General features: G+C 40.2%; 2 protein-coding genes across 10 annotated transcripts; one reads left to right on the forward strand and one right to left on the reverse strand.

Moving 5' to 3' along the window:
• Positions 1-1,375: 1,375 nt before the first annotated feature.
• On the reverse strand, positions 1,376-19,466 carry LOC148423356 (OX-2 membrane glycoprotein). 7 transcript variants are annotated; one of them, XR_015865617.1, is made up of 10 exons: positions 19,316-19,466; positions 18,781-18,885; positions 17,781-18,101; positions 14,669-15,001; positions 10,192-10,476; positions 8,811-8,912; positions 8,521-8,657; positions 6,215-6,234; positions 5,319-5,481; positions 1,382-2,147 (listed from the first exon to the last, which is right to left on the reverse strand). XR_015865617.1 is itself a non-coding variant. In XM_088414979.1 (7 exons), exons 2-7 carry the CDS (start codon positions 18,878-18,880, stop codon positions 8,650-8,652), a joined length of 1,149 nt encoding a protein of 382 aa, XP_088271105.1. In that variant the 5' UTR covers positions 18,881-18,885; positions 19,316-19,466; the 3' UTR covers positions 8,111-8,649. The 7 variants fall into 7 exon arrangements, 1 of the variants encoding a protein (XP_088271105.1); XR_015865614.1 differs by lacking the exon at positions 6,215-6,234 and having other exon boundaries at positions 1,376-2,147; positions 8,811-10,476; XR_015865616.1 differs by lacking the exon at positions 1,382-2,147 and having other exon boundaries at positions 5,299-5,481; positions 8,811-10,476.
• LOC148423357 (cell surface glycoprotein CD200 receptor 1) lies at positions 2,033-5,670 on the forward strand. 3 transcript variants are annotated; one of them, XM_088414980.1, is made up of 6 exons: positions 2,033-2,233; positions 2,850-3,152; positions 3,354-3,620; positions 3,723-3,822; positions 4,331-4,406; positions 4,504-5,670. In XM_088414980.1, the coding sequence occupies exons 1-6, from the start codon at positions 2,158-2,160 to the stop codon at positions 4,573-4,575; spliced, it is 894 nt and encodes a 297-aa protein (XP_088271106.1). In that variant the 5' UTR covers positions 2,033-2,157; the 3' UTR covers positions 4,576-5,670. The 3 variants fall into 3 exon arrangements, with proteins under 3 accessions (XP_088271106.1, XP_088271107.1, XP_088271108.1); XM_088414981.1 differs by having other exon boundaries at positions 4,331-4,391; XM_088414982.1 differs by having other exon boundaries at positions 4,331-4,373.
• Positions 19,467-19,840: the final 374 nt, after the last annotated feature.

The raw sequence follows: 19,840 nt of genomic DNA on the forward strand, positions 1-19,840 counted from the left end.
CAGCTCACAGTCAGCTGAAGGTCTGCAGCCTCAAAATTCGGAAGTCGTTAATATTAAATCCCAACACATCAGCGAGAAAACAAGCGATAAAATAATGCCTTGTTTCATTTCGGCTGACATGAAAAGTCTTTTCCAACGCCCCTCTATCGCTTCTTGGCGCATAAAAGCTGCCTACATGTCTGTCTGATTTATTTTCCATAGCAAAAAGGACAACGTGAACTCAGTGAGCTGCTTGGTTATGATTCATATGTCCCAAGTGATGATACTGCTCATCACACGTGGTTAGTTCGTTTTCATCACTTTTTGACTTTACGTGTAGTTCTTGTGCCTCCTCAGTTTGTGGTCAGATTTACTGAGGTTAAAAAGCATACCAGATTATTTTTCTTTTTAATTCATAAACCACCACAGTGAACTTAAAATGAATAAATGAAAGTGACTGTAACATAGATGTTCAACTAATTCACGAACTAAACTAACCAAATAAAGTCATGGATATATTCACAAACCTTCTGACTCATGATGTTAATCCCAGGACATCTCGGCCTTTGGTGTAAAATGAGTTGAAATGAGAAATGATAAATTGCTTACATGCTGTCACCTAGCAGCCTGAGCGATTGGTGAGAAATGAGTTTGTACGCAAACTTCAGCACAGCAAAAAACACAAAGCACATAAATTACTGAGGCAGCTAATGGTACAAATGTAAACTAAGCTAACGGCTGGAATGCTAACATATAGAAACTGCATAAAGTGCTGAAAACAGATTGACAAGTGTTTTTTTTGTTTGTTTGTTTTTGTTTTGTTTTTCATGCTGTTGGGTAATATTTGACCTGAAAGTGGATAGCTAGTATGCTTACATTCCTGTAGTTGGAATCCTAACATTGACAGTGTTTGCAAAAATATTGTTTCATAACAGACGTTTTGCTATAGAATGAATCAACTTCCTAAACCCCCAGTGGAACAACATAGCAACCCGAGCAGTGCTAAAACATTTATGTATGACAAGGATTTGACATCATGCCCTTTCGTTGGGTACCAATTCAAATGACGAGCGATAGAATGCTAACAGGCTAACAGTTAGAATGCTAATATATAGCAATACAGCATAATGAGTACAAGGAAAACTGATGCCTTTGTCAGACACTACATTTAAAATATAACTGTTAAAATGTTAGCAAACAGTAATAATAGTTTCTTAAGGATTTTATATATTGCTGTGCATCTACTATATTTCAATTAGGAATTGATCAAATGATAACATGTCATATGAAGCAAGATAAACCAAATATAACAAATTAGCAAGTGTTGGATGTATTTATTTTCTTATTTGCGGAACATACAGGGAGACGAGATTCTAAAAATTCAAAACCGGGGCACTACGGTTCTGTTAAAAGATATGCAATAAAAATCTTCCCTAAAACTTTTCATAACAAATTGAATCGCTGGTCCATCTGACGACTGGTTGTTGTGTTTTTATTTTAGCTCTAGCTAAATGCTATCTTGAATGACAGTTCAACAGCACTGTTCTGATTTTGTTTAATAATAATGTATTCTAAACTGTTTCCGCATACCCCCTGCGATGCATACCCCAGTGAGTAATCACTGAAAACACCTGAAGTGACCTGCTTTTTTTCACTTATTCACACGGCCATCAAATGTTGAATGCAAGCACTTTTTCCCCAAGTAAAACTAAAAATCAATCAGCATAAATGACATAAAGGTCCCACGTGGGAAACGTACCACCAGAAACACTCACCTCACGTTTGGTCTGACTACTTGGTTGTTAGACACAGAAGTATGATGTGCCAACATGCAGCAAGCTAGCAACTTGAATGCTAAAATACTGAATATAGCATCCGAAGCACAAAACAGATTGAAGGCTTTTGATCCTCCCAAATATCGGGTGCTATTTTAAACGTGGATTCATCAAACGCTAAGATCTTTCCAGATAGCAACATAAGTACTGTAGTTGTTTTCTGTAAAGAGCCAGCAGTCAACTTCCTGTGATGATCACATGATGATGTTTGTGGAGGAGGAAGATGGGAGGGATTAGCACAGTTGACCACAGGCTGCTTGTGCCTTGCAAATGGGCTTTGTGCCTCCCCTTCAATCGGCACCTGCTTCAGTCCAGAGAAGATGCTTTCAAGTCCTGCGGGTAGATGAAGATGAGTGAGCCGCTTGGGGTTTCTGCACTCATTCTCTTGTTGCTGTGCCAAGCTTGGACTCAAGACTCAGGTCGGCACTCTATTCATTTAACATGATCCTTTATTTACTTATTGTTAATTCTGTTGTCTTAATATTAATTTACTATTTTTAGTTTCTTATATTGTGTTTTTATAGTGTATTCATGACACATTTCTTTAACTTTAGAGTTTATTGGATTTTTACACTACCAGAAAGTGATTCATGCACCAAGAAGGAATACTGTGGTTTTATTTGCTTCATTTATTATGATTGACTTTTTAACATTATTTATTTACATTAAGGTTGTGATCATATCATATCAGTTCAAGGGTATTTATTCGGTATTTTTTTCAGTAGTACTTAAGTGCACTGTAAATAGTTCTGTTGATAAAGCTCCAGTTATGAGTCAGAATGTTTACAGAGGCTGGAAAGAAGAGTGAAGCAAGATGAAGAAGCTGACTGCATGTCTGCCCGCCCCCCCCCCCCCCCCCTTTTCTTTTTTTTTTTGAATGAGCAAGCAGTGAGCTAGAAGCAGACTTCCAATTCACTAATTTTTTCCATTTATCTTAATATTTGGCACACCCGTACAAGCAAATGATACACATGTGTAAAAAGCTGTATGTAACTTTCAATCTTTGCGAAGATGATTTCTTCCGACTTTCGACAGTGGTCAACCTAAGTTTCAACGTGGGCGGCGAAATCAGGCTGAACTGCAGCGACGCATCACGGAGCGACTTGATCTACATCATCTGGAAAGTAGACCGAGTAGGGCACGAACGCTGTCACGTGGGCTGGATGATGGGCAATAAGTCGGACACTTGCATTGACGGCAAGTTCCTGGACTGGGCCTCCAAGTCCCGTTACGAACTCCGCATCCCCAACTTTTCCCAGCGCGACGTGGGCACGTACAGGTGCGAAACGGTTTTCGCCGGAGGAACCCACGCCTGTAACATCAGCGTGTCTGTCACAGGTGAGGTGCACATTTTCACAAGGCTATATTAGTGCCATGTTAGAAAAGGAGGGAAAAAAACCAATTTGATATTAAATGTAAAAAAATACATGTAAATATTTGATTTCATTCGCCCCTCCCCGGCCTATTTAAAAGTTCCTCTCTGTCGTTGCCATCATTCTGGACCGCGGCGTCTGTGATTTTTTTTTTTTTTCTTTCCAGTTCCTCCTCGTATCGCCTCCTGGTTGGAGCCGAGTGACAACAACAGCGCGGTGGCCGTGTGCACGGCCGAGGGAGGAAAACCGGCCGCCGACATCACGTGGCGCCACGCCGGGAACGCTTTGGCCGTGGAGACCAAGCGGAATTTGGGCGGGCTGTTTTCCGTGGAAAGCCGGCTGAAAGTACCCCGGGGCGTGAAGAATGTGACGTGCGTTGTCAACCATCTCTTTTGGCAAGCAGAGAAGATGTTGGTACCAATGCATCGAAAAGGTTTGCATGCTCTGGCCCCGTTATAGCAACGGTATAGAACTTCAGTGTTTGACCGGATGCCCCTTTTGAAAACTCAACTACTTTTTGGTTTTCCCTTCACAGGTCTTCCCTATAGTGTGGTGGGCATTTTGATGGTCGTGTCAGTCTTATTGGTCCCGGCTGCATTCTCATTCTTTATATATAAGAAGCAAACCAAGCTGAGGTGAGAATTCCTATGTATTGTCTTTATCAGCTTTTATTTTTTCATTACTTATTCTTACTTTTTTTAATAAAATAAATTATTTTATTTAAAATTCATTCCATCTTAACTTAAGAATATGAATTTGAATCAGTCGGCCACAAAGGCCGGGTTTTGAGGCCAAAATGAGCCTTTTTATTTCAGCGGTATTCTTTGTTAAACTGATTACGGTAACGGTACGAGCTGGAGGGCGGACGTCGGCTGGCTGTTAGCAGGCGGGGCCTGTTGCAGCTAACGGCAGCTCGTGTTCGCTGAGGTTGTTATTTTCAACAAAAGAAGCAAGCAGACTGAACCAACGTCCGAGTACAACCTTTCCACGCACAAGAATATTACTAAGAGACAATCGTGTAAAAGATATGCCGTCTCCAGCTTGAGTGGAGTTAATATTAGGGGAATTACAGTATCTTCTTTTAACCTTCATAAGGTGATTAAAGAGTTAGAAAATATCAGTTGTTTTTTTTTCCTTCCCCAGGAGTTTCCTGCCCGCCAACCGCTCAGCGTCCAAATCTGAGCCCGTAGGTGTTTCGAACTTGGTAACGTCGCTTGAGGTTAAGTTTCTTTTCCTTTTTCAAGTGTGCTTTCATGTTTCGATACTGACACCAAGTTATTTGTCTGGATGGTTTTTTTGTTTGTTTTTTTTTTCAGATGGAGGATGTAGAGGAAGTGGAGCCTTACGCCAGCTATGTTCAACGTGTCAACTCTATCTACAACTCATGATGTGTTAAAAAAAAAAAAAAAGCGGCACTTCTGACTACTTAGTGCACTTTTGTCCAATGTTAACAAAACTAGAAATGAACTCATATTTTACCAGAATACATTAGGCAGTTATGCCGTGTGTTACTTAAGTATTTTAAGTCTTAAATGTGTTTACAATTTACTTCAGGTTGGTTGAGAACACTAAATCGTCGGAATATAATAATTACTGTATTGTATACATACATCTATATCTGTAAATTTCCGCAACATGACAAACTTTCTGGAGAAATGTGTCACATGTAAATATATGCTTGTCATGAAGCGTTATCACAACAATACATTTATAAATAAATATTTTTTTATTTCTCAAGCGCCACCACAATAGCTAAACTGGCACATCTTATATATGGCAGTTTGCTGTTATCTTTGGTGTATAATTGTAAAAACATTTTTACGTCTTGAGGTAATTAACATATTTTTGCTCTTAATTGAATTTATTTGCGGGTGTATTGTTACATTGCGTTATTCCATAGCTTATAGAGCACTGTGTTCAAAAACTTCATCGTACACTTTGATTATTTTATGAACGGATGTTTAAATACATAAGTTAAACAAATTCATGTATACCATATGGAAACATGTCTATTGACATTTTATACATCCTGGATATGCCGCATGTACGTTATGTTCTGTTTTGTCATGGAGACACAACATATGGCATTTTTCATGCAAATATTTTACAAATGAAAATGTGATTTTGTCACCTGATGCTTTTATCAGCAGGCCTCAAGTAGATGTAACTTCCTGTTTTGGAGGCACCGAGTGCAAAGTCACAGTGTTTCTGACGAAATCACCAAGTCCACTTTCCTTTGACTCATCAACTTTCGTGCTAAAGCGTCTTGAGGTAAACCACAGGCTTTGTGACAGCTTCAGGGAAACAGATTACAGTTATTACTTTTTATTGCATTTATGTTTCTGTTATTTGTACCTTGTATTTCATTTAGTATTTTAATAACTTGGTAGAAGAGTTTTTACTTACCTACTAAAAGTTAAATTAGAACGTACCTTGAATTCTGTATTTAAAAATGTAAAATATATATTGAATCTTTGACTACATTCTTTTTGAAAATCCCTTTTTAATGTATTCCTTCGCACCTGTTCCCGAAAAATAAGACCTAAATCAGGCACAGTTGTTACTTCAAGCTGTTTCTCACTCCTAATTTAAGTATTCTGTAAAACTGTCGCACCGAACAGTAGATCAATAAAAAATTGCATATTTAAACACTGAAATCTTCAAGTCAACCAGAAATAGTTTGTCCAACTATTTGGACAACGCTATCCCTCTAACAAACTAATGGAATTATGGACAGTTGGAAGTATATAACATAGCAAAGTAGCATAGCAACTGCAACTTTACAATTAGCTATCTATCCCATTGCAGTACTGTATTTTTTCTATCTATCTATCTATCTATCTATCCATCCATCCATCCATCCATCCATCCATCCATCCATCCTTCTATCTATCCATCCATCCATCCATCCATCCATCCATCCATCCATCCATCCATCCATCCATCCTTCTATCTATCTCGTTTTCTTTCTTTCTTTCTTATATACAGCCAACGATCCACCAGAGGGCGCTGTCGGAAAGCACAGACCTTCTTCAAGGTCGATTCGCCTGCAGGAAAAGACAAATAAAGCTCTCTTGTGTACGTGGGGGCAGGCAGGCATCCACAACATGAAGCAATTACAACACACATTGTCCCCATTCGTTCTTTTTCGTATTTGTTTGAGGACAAAGTATTAGTGAGGACAAAGCATGCAAATGTGCGCACTTTGGGATTGTGTGAACCTCTCGAAGGCGACGTAATGTATTCCATTAGTCTACTCAATAGCGGCTTTTGAATTGTGCAAAGAGAAAGCGTCATCAATACACATGAGAGCTCACATATGTTGAATGTGAAGTATGCGCTGTACGTGTGGGAGGTTTCGAAGTGGTCTCACACTGAAAGTCATCTTAACCCTAACCAGACTCGCCCAAACCTTAACCCAAAAACCAAACCTAATCGCCAAAGGTATATTGTGTACACATATATGACATTTTTCTTATTAATTACATCAATTCAATTAATGTTTTATAATAGATTTTTTTCAACAACAAAATGCACACACACATACATTTAAAATTGAAGGTCTCAGTGCATCAGCTGTTTTTTTTTAACCACACCCAAAGAAGTTGAAATGGTGGAAATAGTTTAATGCCATGAAAGCATGATTGTGTACTATGTAGATCTCAGTCTTTACACGTTTCCAGCAATTGTTTTGACTGCCATTGGTGGTTAAGAGATAACGGGCGTTCGCAGCGGAGGATGCATCAAGAATATAAATCTGGAAGAAAAACTGTGAACTTCCAGAATAAAATTGTTCCATGTGGAATCAATCATTCACAGGGTTCAGAATGAAAGCTGACAAGCCATCTGGCTGCCACCTTTCGCACTTCACAATGGAATTTATTTTCCATTTTTTGAAGAATTCAGTGCAAGGGGCACAAAGCAAACTTCAAATCAAATTAAGCTTGAAGGATATATTTTGAAAATATATTTTTATTATCCTAGACTTTGCATCACTTTCAGTAACAATGCACATTGTCATAGTTTTGTCTTTATTTGGATTACAGGTGCTCTTTGTAGGGATACAGTACATAGCATAGCCCATTGCGCATTTTTTTCATATATAATCAAGTCATTGTAATGACTATAACAGTGTTAAAAGGTCAGTGTTGTATAACCACCCTTAAGAGACAAAAGTGTGTTTTGAAGTTAACAATCTTCATCTTTTTAGAGGCGGCGCCTAATTAAACTAACTCAACGTATTCTCAACAGTTTTTGAGGACCTTGATGCTGCTGAGTCTGAAAATGACTTTTTTCACCAACTCTGATATTTGAGCGAGACCATATGTTGTTATTCAGTAAGTGACAGCCTTCCCAGTTTTATGCTTTCAATATATCTGCCCGTCAACGTGAATTAATTAAAAGGTAACTCGTGTGTGGCACATAACAAGATTGAGCGAGTTCAAAAATGTGAAAAAATGCTGAAAAGGTTCAGGTTATGACATTCTCTTTATGCTGCAGATTTGATTAAGCTGTATCCGTCAAGAATGTTCATACAATATTCTTGCAATTTTTTTTAAGTATTACCATGAAAGACAGCAATCGTCAGCGCAGACAGCTTGAAAATCACGTCTCATGTGATCACGCAAAACGACGAGTCAAAATTGGCAGTAAAACAAACACAAAAACAGATGACTGAAACACACATATATTATCAATCTATTACTCATCAAAACAGCGATTATTTACTCAAAAACTGCCCATTACCACTTTATTAATAGTCAAAACAGGTATTATTTCAAAAGCGAGAGCCAATTCGGAGAAATGGGTGTCATTTTCAAACACAGCAACTCAATGGCACTTACGTAATCTTTTTTTGGCCCAGTGTTTTACGTATAAAACACTATATATATATATATATATATATATATATATATATATATATATATATATATATATATATATATATATATATATATATATATATATATGCAACTTGAAAAGCTAGTTGGATGGAACTTTTCTAAATGGATTGCTTTTAAGGTTTCAAACACTAAAAAAGCACACAATAATAATATAACAAAAATAAATACATGTTCCTATGCTAATTTCTTATCAACTACAGTATGTCTTAACCCTTTAGGCACCAAAGCAAACTCGCACCAAACAACATTTCAAACAGTGATATCAAAATGAACATTTGGGGAAAAAACAACTCTGGCACCTAAAGGACCGATAATACCCGAAACATTTCGTGTTAACGGCTGATTCTGTGTTTGAAAAAATATAATGGAGTGTAACGCAAGTGAGCAGAAAGATTTGCTTTTGAATGTTTGAACGGGAGTCAGACGTACACGTTATGATGAGTGTCGGAAGGTTGTCGCTCCTTAAAAGGATCGCGATTGGCACCCTGTGAATGTCGGTGTGAATGTCGGCCCTCCGTGCTGGGATCGGAGTGAAACTGCGAGGTGACTTTTAGGTCTTCAGTCAGCTGCAACAAACGCCGGCAAAGTCAATATAAGAGCAAAAGAAGCCAAGTCAGATAAATGCATCCGTATCTCTCAAATTATACAATGGAACTCGAACCAACCATTTGTATCGCTAATATGCTGTGTGTTTGACCTTCGCTATAAGACGGGCTCACCTTCTTTGCGCAGGAAGCACTTCCAGAGGCAGAAGCAGAGGGCCAGCACCAGCAGAGCTGCTACGGTGGTCACAGAGATGAGGATGGCCAAGGCCGTCCCGACTGCGAGGAAACGGTACATGCTTTAGCCTATAAACTCAACAAGGGTCCTTCTCTGCTCTAAACTTTTTAAACACCCTTTCTTTTTAGGCGGCGTTACGTTCATCAATACTTACGATGCCCTTTTACAAGTTTATTTAGCGTCGGGATGTGATATACGGAGCCTGACACTGTTGCGACTAGGGGTGAAATGAGTCCACATAAGTTGAGTAAAATGGTTTAAAACAAAAATAAAATCTTCAAGGCATTTTTTCGTCTTCGTTTTTACACGTGCGCATTGTCAGGAAAAACTCAAGCTAACCGCGATGCTAACCCGATGAGAAGGCCCATTTCAAAAATAAACCTTCATTTCCCAAATGACGTACCGTCAATAATGCTTTGCTTTACTTTTATTTTGAAGTAAATCTAGGTAGTGTGTCGTGGCAAAACTGCTGACTTGACTCATCACCAACATCACGAGCACTTGACAGTGACATGAATAGTTCGATTGATATAACTATGCTAATTAAAAACACTAAACATGGCCAGCAGTGCTTGAATGTTAGTGGCTAGCAGCGCTAGCAATGGTGAGCAGAACTAGATGCTAGCAGCTTTAGCAACACTAAAGCAGCCCGTTTTGGCTGGCAGGAGCTATCGGATTACTTGGAATACACATAAACGACTTCGATGACGCGATCGCTCTTCTTACTGACTACTTTTAAACAAACAAGTCTGGCTCCAATGTTTTAGCAAAAAATCGCTTCTGTCGTTAAAATATCACGTTGTTTCATATACCAAATCGGGAGATATTTATTGAAATTATTATTGTTTTCAGAAGTAAGGTTTTAATCTAATCCAAATACTTAATTATTCGATAGAATTTTCAGGAGGATATCCAAATACCAAATGAGTCAATAGCTGCAATCCTAGTTACTACCAACAAACTTTTCTCGAAAACACATAACAAAAATACATTAGAACAGTAACTGCATGTTTAACCCTTGTGCAGTATTTTGATCATTTTTTGGGGTCATTTTCTTCCACATCATCCTTGGTAGTATTTCAGTATGTCACCATCTGAGTGAAATTTCAGGTCCCTAGTTTTTCATTCGTGTCTACTGCAGTGGACATTAGTTTTTGCTCTATATCCCTTGTGCAGTACTGTGTCCATTTTTTGGACAAATTCTTCCACATTCTACTTGCAGTATTTTAGTCGAGGGATGGAACTTTCCTGGAGGTGCATTAACTATGCTAGTCATTAAGGTGTCACGACGTTTTAAGCAGGAGAATATTCGAGACTGACTTTTGGTGTTCATGGACACGGCGATGGGGGCCTCCAGGCCCCTGTGGTGCACCAGACACTTGACAGACACGTCTTTGAGCAGGCCGGAGCGCAGGGTCAGCGTGCTGATCACCAGCGTGGTGCCATCATCCTGTGGCAGCTGCGTCGTGACGGGCGGGCCCAAGGTGCGGTTGTCCCGTTCCACATTCCACACCATCTCCACGGGGGGCCGCGCCACGGCGCTGCAGTTGGCCTCGATTATGCCGGCCGAGGTGCTTTTGTAGCTCACCTGAGGTCTGGGCAGCGCTGGTACAGAGACAAGAAGAAGGGTGAATGAACGTACAGTCGGGTTATTACCGTAAACTACTAAATAGTAACTCCAATCGAAAAATACGTTTTCGGTGACGGAATGACGGTTCATTAAAACTATAAAATTGTCCATTTTCATTTTCAATTTGTTTTATAAGTGACCTTTCAGGGTTTATTTCAAATGTATTACCAGGATTTTGAAATTACTCTTCGGGCGTGTGAAACAACAACAAAAAAAAAAAATATATATATATATATATATATAAAAATGACATAGTTAGGCTGTGATTTGAGATTGCGAAGCAGCGGATTTGACACACAAACAAAACATTGCAAGCCGCCACGCTGCTGTTCCAACACGGTGTCACGGCACGCTTCCCTCTGCTGGTTGGAGTTAGACATTGCTCTCACGATTTAATACCTTTGTCATTTCATTCACTTTCACTTTTTTACATTAGCCGCGATGAATAAAAACCGCTTAACTATTTTGTTTGTTCGTCAATCTGGTGCTTGATTTGGATCTTAGCAGCAGGAGTGCAGTATTCAAGTCCGACATACTCAGACTCCTTGGTATTTGACTCTGACTCGACTCAGACTCCGCCCTTGGACTCTCAAAATATTTTTAGCAATTTAACGCAGGCCAATTATGTTGTTATTCATAAAAAGTACCGTATTCCTTGGCTTATAAAATTTGGTCCTACCAAGCATGGAGAGTTAACTACAGTGCATTAAAACCCCCCAAAAAAATCTCGAACTCGGCCATTGGATTTGCAAATATTTCAAGCAAATGAAGCAAGTGACTGAAGCCAGCTGTGTTTTTATTTCCAAAGGTCAACATAGTCCTTCAAAGAGAAATAAAGTTTTTCAGATGGTCAAAATAGCCATTTGATTGTTTCACCTGTTTGCAAGCGCCAAAGCACACTTGGCGCTTTTTCTTTCAAGTCATGGCAGTCAAGAGCTGGGTTATAAACCGTGGTTTAACCCACCAGTAAAACGGCCGTAACGCCATAAAAGAAAACCACATTACCTACGGCGCTTCCATAAGAAGACAAATTGCAAGACATTTTGCATCACGTCGAACTTCTGTTGTCGTGAAGATACATTTTTTCCCCGCTTAAGGTTTACTTGCTTTCATTTGGACTATGAGTTGACTAGGACTCGGCCCGTTGTGACTCTGACTCGAATTCGATAAAGACGGCTTTGACGGCAGCCCTGCTGAGCAAGTGTATCTAACGTAACGGCAATATGCTTGTTGCAGGATTAACCCGGAGAAAAAGAAACAAGCTACAAGATCCTCGAGCAGGTTTGGATATGTGGATTCCAAATAGCAATCCATAAGAGAATCTCTGCCTGGTTTCAATTTGCTGTTCCGAGGTGAACTCGTCGACTGGAACGTTTGTGTTGGCAGCAACGTTTTATTTGGCCGCAGTTATTTGGAATAGTGTACCTTTCGAAACTGGCCAGGATTTTACTGAGAAGTTCGCCTCAGTCTTTGTAATGTTCTGCTCTGTGCTACCATGTTGTTGTTGTTGTGTTAGTGATTGTGCATTTATATATGCACTGTATTATTTATATTTTTCCATATATAAAGGTATCGTAAATTTCAAACTATAAACCGCAACTTTCTTCAAAGGATTTACTTCGGTTTATATTCCAGTGCGGCGCCTCTGCAGTTTTTTTTTTTTCACTCTGAGTTAATCCACCGGTAAAGCAAAAGAGTGTATCTGTTCAAAGTGTCGATTTATGAAACAACTATTAAATAGAACTGACTGGAAAGATGTGAATCTGTGGCATTTCAATAAAATAAGAAATCAAAAACAAAGGGAGACAGAAGAAGATGCTATCAAAGTTTTGGTTTATATTTGAACTGCTACCTTTGTGTGCAGTACTCTGTCAGTGTTATGTTGAAAAATTGTTGGTGCTAACCACGCAGACATGTGAAGACAGGATGATGCTGTGAGCAGGTAGTTAATTACAAAAAGTTATAAAAAAATCCTTTCCATATACCATCTTTCTATGTAAATATCTGACGTTACGCCAAGCGGCTTACGTCATTTTTCCTTTGAATTTCCTGGTAATTTCTCATTTTTAATTCCTTTTTTTGTACGGCTTATCCATTGACCAAAATGGATGCTTTGCTCAATTGTTGCCGCTGCGGCTTACACGGCGATGCGGCTCATAGTTGAAATTTGACAGTATATTATTAGGGGGCTACAAATAACCGCTATATCCAAAAATGGAAAGAAGGTATGATGCTTTTGCGAACGCTCATGGGCAGCATGAGGTCTCGCGTTATCTTTAGCAGCACTGGAAGGGAGGCAGGGGCTCGTGGAAGAGAACAATCCAAACGCTATTGGTACTGGACAAATAGAAACACCTACTGTATTGTGCTGGAGTGTTTCAAACAAAAGCACATGTGTTTATGGAAGTAGTGAGCAAGGGAGTGGGAACCGAAGAGCCAAGCGGAGACAAAGCACACAGGCCGGCCACTGTGCGCCCACAACACTGACGGCAGTCACGCTTCGGGACCTGGTCCGCACCATTTGCGCCGCCGCGCTACGATTCCTGGCAAAGTGAGCCAGGAAGAAGAGATCAACATTCCTGCTTTAAGACCCAGACATGCTCCTGCAGAGTCAGAGGGGAGCTTGCTTTTCTTGGGGGGTTTTTTTCGACCCGCGCACAGAGCCCAAATGCTCAAATTGGAACGAAAGGAAACGGCGATAACGTTAACGTCTGTTTGTTTTTGGCATTTCTGTTTAGCCACCTTGTTAGGAATTATAACCTCTTCCATACATACACCACAAATGCTAAGCTAACGTGCTAATGATATGCGCTTTTATTTGGCAATTCTAGCCGTGTATATACTCTTGATGTTTATGTCTGAAGTACATTTTTTTCCGTGGGTTTTTTAGGTGTGAAAGAGGCTTTTATAAATATAAGGCTACATGGCTAGAAAAGAAACATAAAAAAAAAAATCATGCTTACATAGGCTTAGCCATGTTATTTTTTTGTTTGACGTCTATGTAACAGAGGCTATCGCAACATTGTATCGTAACGAGGTATGAATAAAGGCACAAATGGTACAAATTCTTCAAGTCTGTCGTGTTTTTTTTGCAGCTAACATAAGCTTAGCATCCTAATTATACCTTTTAATGTGTAAAAGTAACCTTACTGTAACATTTGAGGATATGTAGACTGAAAAGACAAAAATAAACAAACATGCATCGTTGCATGCGCTAGCTTAGCGTGTGAGCTATTGTTTGTTTCTGCATGTCTTTGGGAAAGACTGTTGTAACATACAGGGAAACGCATCGAGACATGACCAAATAAACACACATGCTCGAGTGAGTTTAGCATGGGTCAGAAAACTTCAATATACAAAGAGGCATTTTGGCCGTCTGCTATAGGGATAATAAAGAAAGACAGTGGCAGAAAAACATTTCCATCAATAAAGAGAGGATTTGTTATGTGATTTGATATGCTTGTGATTTTTGAAGCTCAGCATAAGACATGGCCTTCATTTTCACGTATTATTATTTCATCTTATGCAAAGCCTGAACAAGGTTTGTTTTTAATTTAGTTCATGTAGAGCGTAGCTTTAAACATTCTGTTTTCGTCTGAAACATTTCTTTCTTCATATTTCGTGGGAATATGCCGTTCAAAAAACTTGGATTTCTTCATTTTTTAATGAAAATTATTAAATCTATTATGAAATTTATGAAATGTTGTGTGTCTTATCTGTATCCTTTTATTTGATTTTTTTTTTTTTTTTTACCGGGCACTAGAGGGCGATCTCCCAATAAACAAAAGAAGACAGCAGAAGACGCTATCAAAGTATTGATTTTGCGGTTTTACTCGCCACCAGGGGGCACCCTCCACCCGTAAACACCCCAGGCCAGTGACTGTTGTGGTGGTGCACTATTCTAGCAAGCCGAGTGTTGAATGTTGTACTTGTTTTGCAGTATGTTGTGAGATTTTTCTGACGTAAAATACTATGTACTGCCAACCCCCAAATACCGGCCTAAGTCATAAAAAAAAAAGCCTTAAAATATTACCCATATATGTTTTGGTCTCAAGTCTACCTGAAACGAAATGAAAACATATATAACCGGTAATTCATTCCGTTTTTGTTATTTAGTCTTTTCTGCAAAAAAGCGATGTCGTAAATAGAACGATTTTGCATGCTCACCATAAGTGGAGAGGCAGACGGTGGAACTTTTTGGGCCGTCCCCGCGCGTGGAGTACAGACAGGTGTAGCAGCCCTCATCCCGGATGGCCACAGGCTGGATGGTGAGCGTGCTGTCCGACAGGGAGGAGCTGAGCCGCACCCTCCCCTGATATGCGGGTTCGATCACGGGGTCGCTCCTCTGGGCGTAGGAGGCCACATCGGAGGGGGGCCCCCCCGGCGATGGGGCGTAACGCCAGCTGACCTGCCGCACCTTCTCGGGGAGGCCGTAAGAGCAGGACAGGGACGCCTTTTTCCCGCTCACTGCTGTGGTGTTTCTGTCCGCCGTCACTGATGCTGCGAAGGGGGAGAAGAGTCCAAATGAGAAATCTTCAGCAAAAGCGCGTTGCCAGCTGCCAAGCGTCGATTCGGCGAGCGCGGGTTTTATCGCATTTGCACGTCGTTATCCTGTTTTTGTTACTTTGCCTCCGCCCTGACCCTTTGCAATTCTTTAACCTGACTATTTATTTATTCCCGACCTTTTTTGAATGATTTTGACCTGTCTAGCGGCGGCAGCTGCGCTCATGGGACCTCCTCTCCGAGAGCGGTTACAGTGCAAATATTTTGAAAATATGTGCCCAAAACAGAAAGCAAATGAGCCACAGCTGTTTCCGCTTAGTGGAGTGAGCCCCGTTTTGTCTTTTAGGAAGAGATCTGGCCGGGCCGCAGCGTGCTTGTCCAGCGCTCAAAACCAAGAATATTTTCATCTGGAAACCTTACAGAGCTTGGACATACATGACACTTGATACGCGTGTGATACGACTACAAATAACTCTGAACCCTCCTGTTATGGAGAGGGTCAAACTGACCCGTTTGAAAGTTCAAGTACCGTAAATGGCATTTATATACGTTTCGTACACATTTTTGCAAAGGCGTTTTTGTGGGAAAGGTAACGTGGATAAAAAAAAAAGGGGGGGGGGGGATATGGCTGTGAATATTCTCATTCATTCAAGACATTTGATTCTCTGGGCTTTGTATTATATAGTACACATCAAGCTTAACCCCCGTGCAGTTTCTGTCCATTTTTGGATCATTCTCTTCCACATCATTCTTGCAGTATTTTAGCCAAGGGATGGCGCACTCCTGGTAATGTGATGACTGAGCGGTCATGCCATGTTGAACTTTGACATTTAGTCACCATCTAGGTGAAATTTCAGCTCCCTAATGTCTTCTTTTACTGCTTTCCCACTTATATGAAATGCGGTGTTAACAGTGTGTGCAGATATCACCAAATGTAATTTGATGCCGTGACATGAGTCGTACAGCTTTCCTTTCAAGTTAAGAGCAAATTAATTGGAATATGATGCAGATTATTGCTGGATTGTGTTATGTCTCCTTTGCAAACTTTTCTGCCTTTTAAAGTATTTTTTTCCATCCAAAAATAATTTGCACAGGTTGCAGAGGGTAGTTGGTTGAAAACAACAGCAACGAGTGGTTTTATGTTCCAATTATTTTGCTCTTAATTTGAAAAATCTATTGTTCCCGTCACAGCATTCAAAAGGATTTGCCGACACCCGCAGAAACCCTTTTAAAACCTTTCGTACGTGTCGATTTCGATGTAAAACATTGCCAGTATATCAATTTCAATTAATATCCATGGTTTCAAAATGGGCCTCAGTTACTGTTTTCACATGTATTTGCATTGTGTGGCGTTAAAAAGTTAGTGAAAAGATTTTCACTGCACTTCAAAGAATCAATGTTGTTTCAATTTCTATTATTCACTGTGAAAAACATTTGTTTAAAGTACAAACGGCAAAAGAAGAGATCCACCCTAAAGTCTTAGTCGGCATGGCAACCCTAAAACCTTCCTATTCAATATCAGCATTGTGTCAAATGGAGCACATGAAGAAATGAAGAAAATGAAGAAAAGGGCGAGTGATTGGTCTGATTTTCTCGGGCAAATGTGAAGCTTTTTCATACTCAAAGGAATGTGTTTTCACGACCCAGGAGGCCCCGCAGCAGATATTATATGGGAAGCGCGCAGGGAAAACAGCTTTGAAATTGAGGATCTCAACTTCTCCCGTGGTGAACATCCTTTCCTGTCACCGTGCGTGTAATTCATTCGGACCTCAAACGCAGGATTGTTCCATGTGTTCATGACTTTAACAGCAAGCGTGCACTTGTTTTCTGGACTTCATTAATGTTCAATGGGTGTCTTTGTTGATCAAAATAAAAACAAATACATGGACGACTTTTAATTCCATCCAACACATATGCAAAACATAATGATGAAAAATCACTTGAGTTAAGATGCTACTAAGGCTAACGAATGTCATTTGGAAATGGATTTATTTCTGAAGCCAATTTTGGGCAGAAAATAATACAGATTAATCGGACGATTAATAGGTTAAAATGGCATCTGTTTCCTCCCAACGCATTTCGGTTGGTGACAATGATTTAAAACACTCTTTGACGATTAAAGACAAAAGCGTTCTTTTCTTTAACTTGGAAGCGATGTTTCGATTGGGCGAGATTCAGAAGGGCTTAACTGTGGAAAATGATGACCCGTTATTTCCCGTGAGAAGTATTTTCAGAATCGAGGCAAAAAAGAATTCCGCTGATATTGTAAATGTCAAACTACTACAGTATGACTTCAATTTGTTTTAATGTCCTGTATGAGGCCGTGGGTCTCAATTGGGGATACGGCACACGTACCGCAGAGGGTACGTGAAAGCACTTCAGTGCATAAGTGACATTTTAAAAGGCTTCTTGCAAATGTGAGCAAATTGAAGGCTTTTTGATGCTGTGACAGGAACAGTACATGTTTCTTTTCAAATTATGAGCAAATTAATTGGAATACGAAGCAACTTACTGCTGAATGGGACAAGAGTGACTCCTTTTCCAAACGTTGTTTGCCGTGTTTTAAGAAATTCTATATGGATGCAACCATTAGTGACAATGTTTTGGCAGATGGGCCAAAAAACAAACAAAAATCAAAAGAAAGTTTCTGAAAAAAATACACCTGGAGATAATGTAGTTTCAAAGTATTTGTTTTTGCTCTGTGTTGGTTAGGGAGGTTACTTAGCTTAAAAAGAAACAAATCCCAGGGGGTACATAATATCGGGGCCTTACTCACCGGTGACGGTCAGACAGGTGCGGCCTTGTTTGGCGCCGGCTTGGACCGTGTCAAAGATGCAGGTGTAGCAGCCCTCGTCCCTGAAGCTCACTCTGTGGATCGTGACGGACGAGGTGTCCTTGGAGGAGGGGGTGAGCTCCACGTGCTGCTGCCCGCTCACGCTGTCGCTGTTGCCCGGCCGGTAGCCCAGCAGCGTCCGGTTGCTCGCGTCCAGCCATCGCACCAGCCGCACGCTGTCGCCTCTGTCCTTGGAGAGGGCGCAGGTCAACGTGAAGGGCTCGCCCACGGCGGCCCGCACTCGCTCCGGTGCTGTCACCTTACCTTCGGGCGGAGAAATCATCGGGACAAAAACGATTTCACTCAAAAAGTCAAAAGCCCAAAAACAGATTCTGTCCACGCGGATCTTCCAGAGTTAATCCACAATTTAGTCGATAAAAAACAAAGAAAAACACTGAATGCTGAACACGTTTTTTGGACGGAAATTAGGTAGGAAGAAAAAAATCTTTTATTCATTCAAAGAATCACATTATTCACAAAAGCATCTATTTGTTTTTTTCCATTCAAGCCCTAAAATAGCACCAGATAAAGCAAGGCAAAAACTTGCTTGAATTGTAAAGTAGTGCAGTTGCTTTTTTCGGAAATTATGAGGTGATATAGCTCAACAAGTTCTGTACTGTATGTCAAAGGGGGCCGGGTTTAGCCTGGGCTGTTATTGGGGATTCTTTGCTGCATGTGAACTGCTGCGTCCAGTTTTACGTGCAGTAACATGGATAGGGAACTTTTTTTTTTTTTTCCCAAAAGCAAACCATCTGTAAGTAATACTTTTGAAATTGTATGAGTGCTTTTTTAAAATTACAAACACAGGTTATCTGTTTCACTTTTGGGCGGGACTTTAACGACCGAAACAAATGAAGTTCGTTACAATGTTCTGGTGCGTTGAGATGCACTCGTATGAACCTTTTTTTAAAAGTGCGATTTTGTGGACGTGATGGATATTTACCCTGTAGTTTTGCCACCAGCAGGAGCAGCAAACACATCTGCAGACCTTTCCCAAAGGAGGCCCTGACCATCACCATCATCATCATCATCATCATCTTCATCAGATCTGATGAGGAAAAAAAAATGGCTTTCAAATTGAAACCCTGGTGATTGACACAGTCCATACAAACATGAGCTATAACGTAAAACTAGATGGAGTCACACAGTGACATGCAAAAATAATTCAATTATACCATTAAAAATGACAGTCATTGTTTAAATCCTACAAAACGAACAAGCAGCTATGCCATCAATGTCACATTAGGCTGTCGTGTAAAAAAAGTTTTAGTATTGCAATAAAACAGCATGGAAATAGCAGACATAATTCTATAGTATAAACTATTGCGTCCATTTTTGAGTGATTACGATATTTCAGTAACACAATCACTTCTTTGTTTGAGAAGAAAAATGAACTCAAAAGTATAAATGAGTTCATTAAAAAAAACTTGGAATGGACATGTCTAGTGTAAATTTAAAAAAAAAAAAAAAAAACTCACCTTTGCTGGTGTCCCCACGACGCTTGAGGATGTTCTACTTCAGCAACATGTCACATGTAAATGACTGTGATTTCGAAACATCGCACAAAGTACGGCCAAAGCGTCAGTGTTCGGCTTGGCTGTTTCCAATCGTCAGCACGAATGTTCGGCAGGCGGCGGGGTGAAGCTCCAGGTTGGAGTCAAGTGGACCCACACGGAGCGAGACGTGGGAGAAACAACCGCTTGGTACAGTTAGGTTGGGCTCGCGGCGCCCTCTAGCGAGCGAAAGTGGTAACACGTCAGAGGTTGGTGAACATTTTATTCAGCGACAACGAAGTCAAGCTAAAACAGAAAAAGTGGAGTCCCTCCCTCACAAGCTTTTCGCGAAAAAATGTGGCCGAAAAAGTGACGCCTCCCTGGGCTTGACGTAGAGGGCCAATAGCGCCTGAAAGACGGTCCGGGGCTCCGGACAGGTGACGTAAAACGACAACACTTCCCTGGTATTGAATGAGTTCTTAAAAAAAAAACAAAAAAATAAAAAAACAC

Source organism: Hippichthys cyanospilos, chromosome 5, assembly GCF_059441005.1.
Source record: "Hippichthys cyanospilos isolate Australia breed blue-spotted pipefish chromosome 5, RoL_Hcya_1.0, whole genome shotgun sequence".
NCBI lineage: Eukaryota > Metazoa > Chordata > Actinopteri > Syngnathiformes > Syngnathidae > Hippichthys > Hippichthys cyanospilos.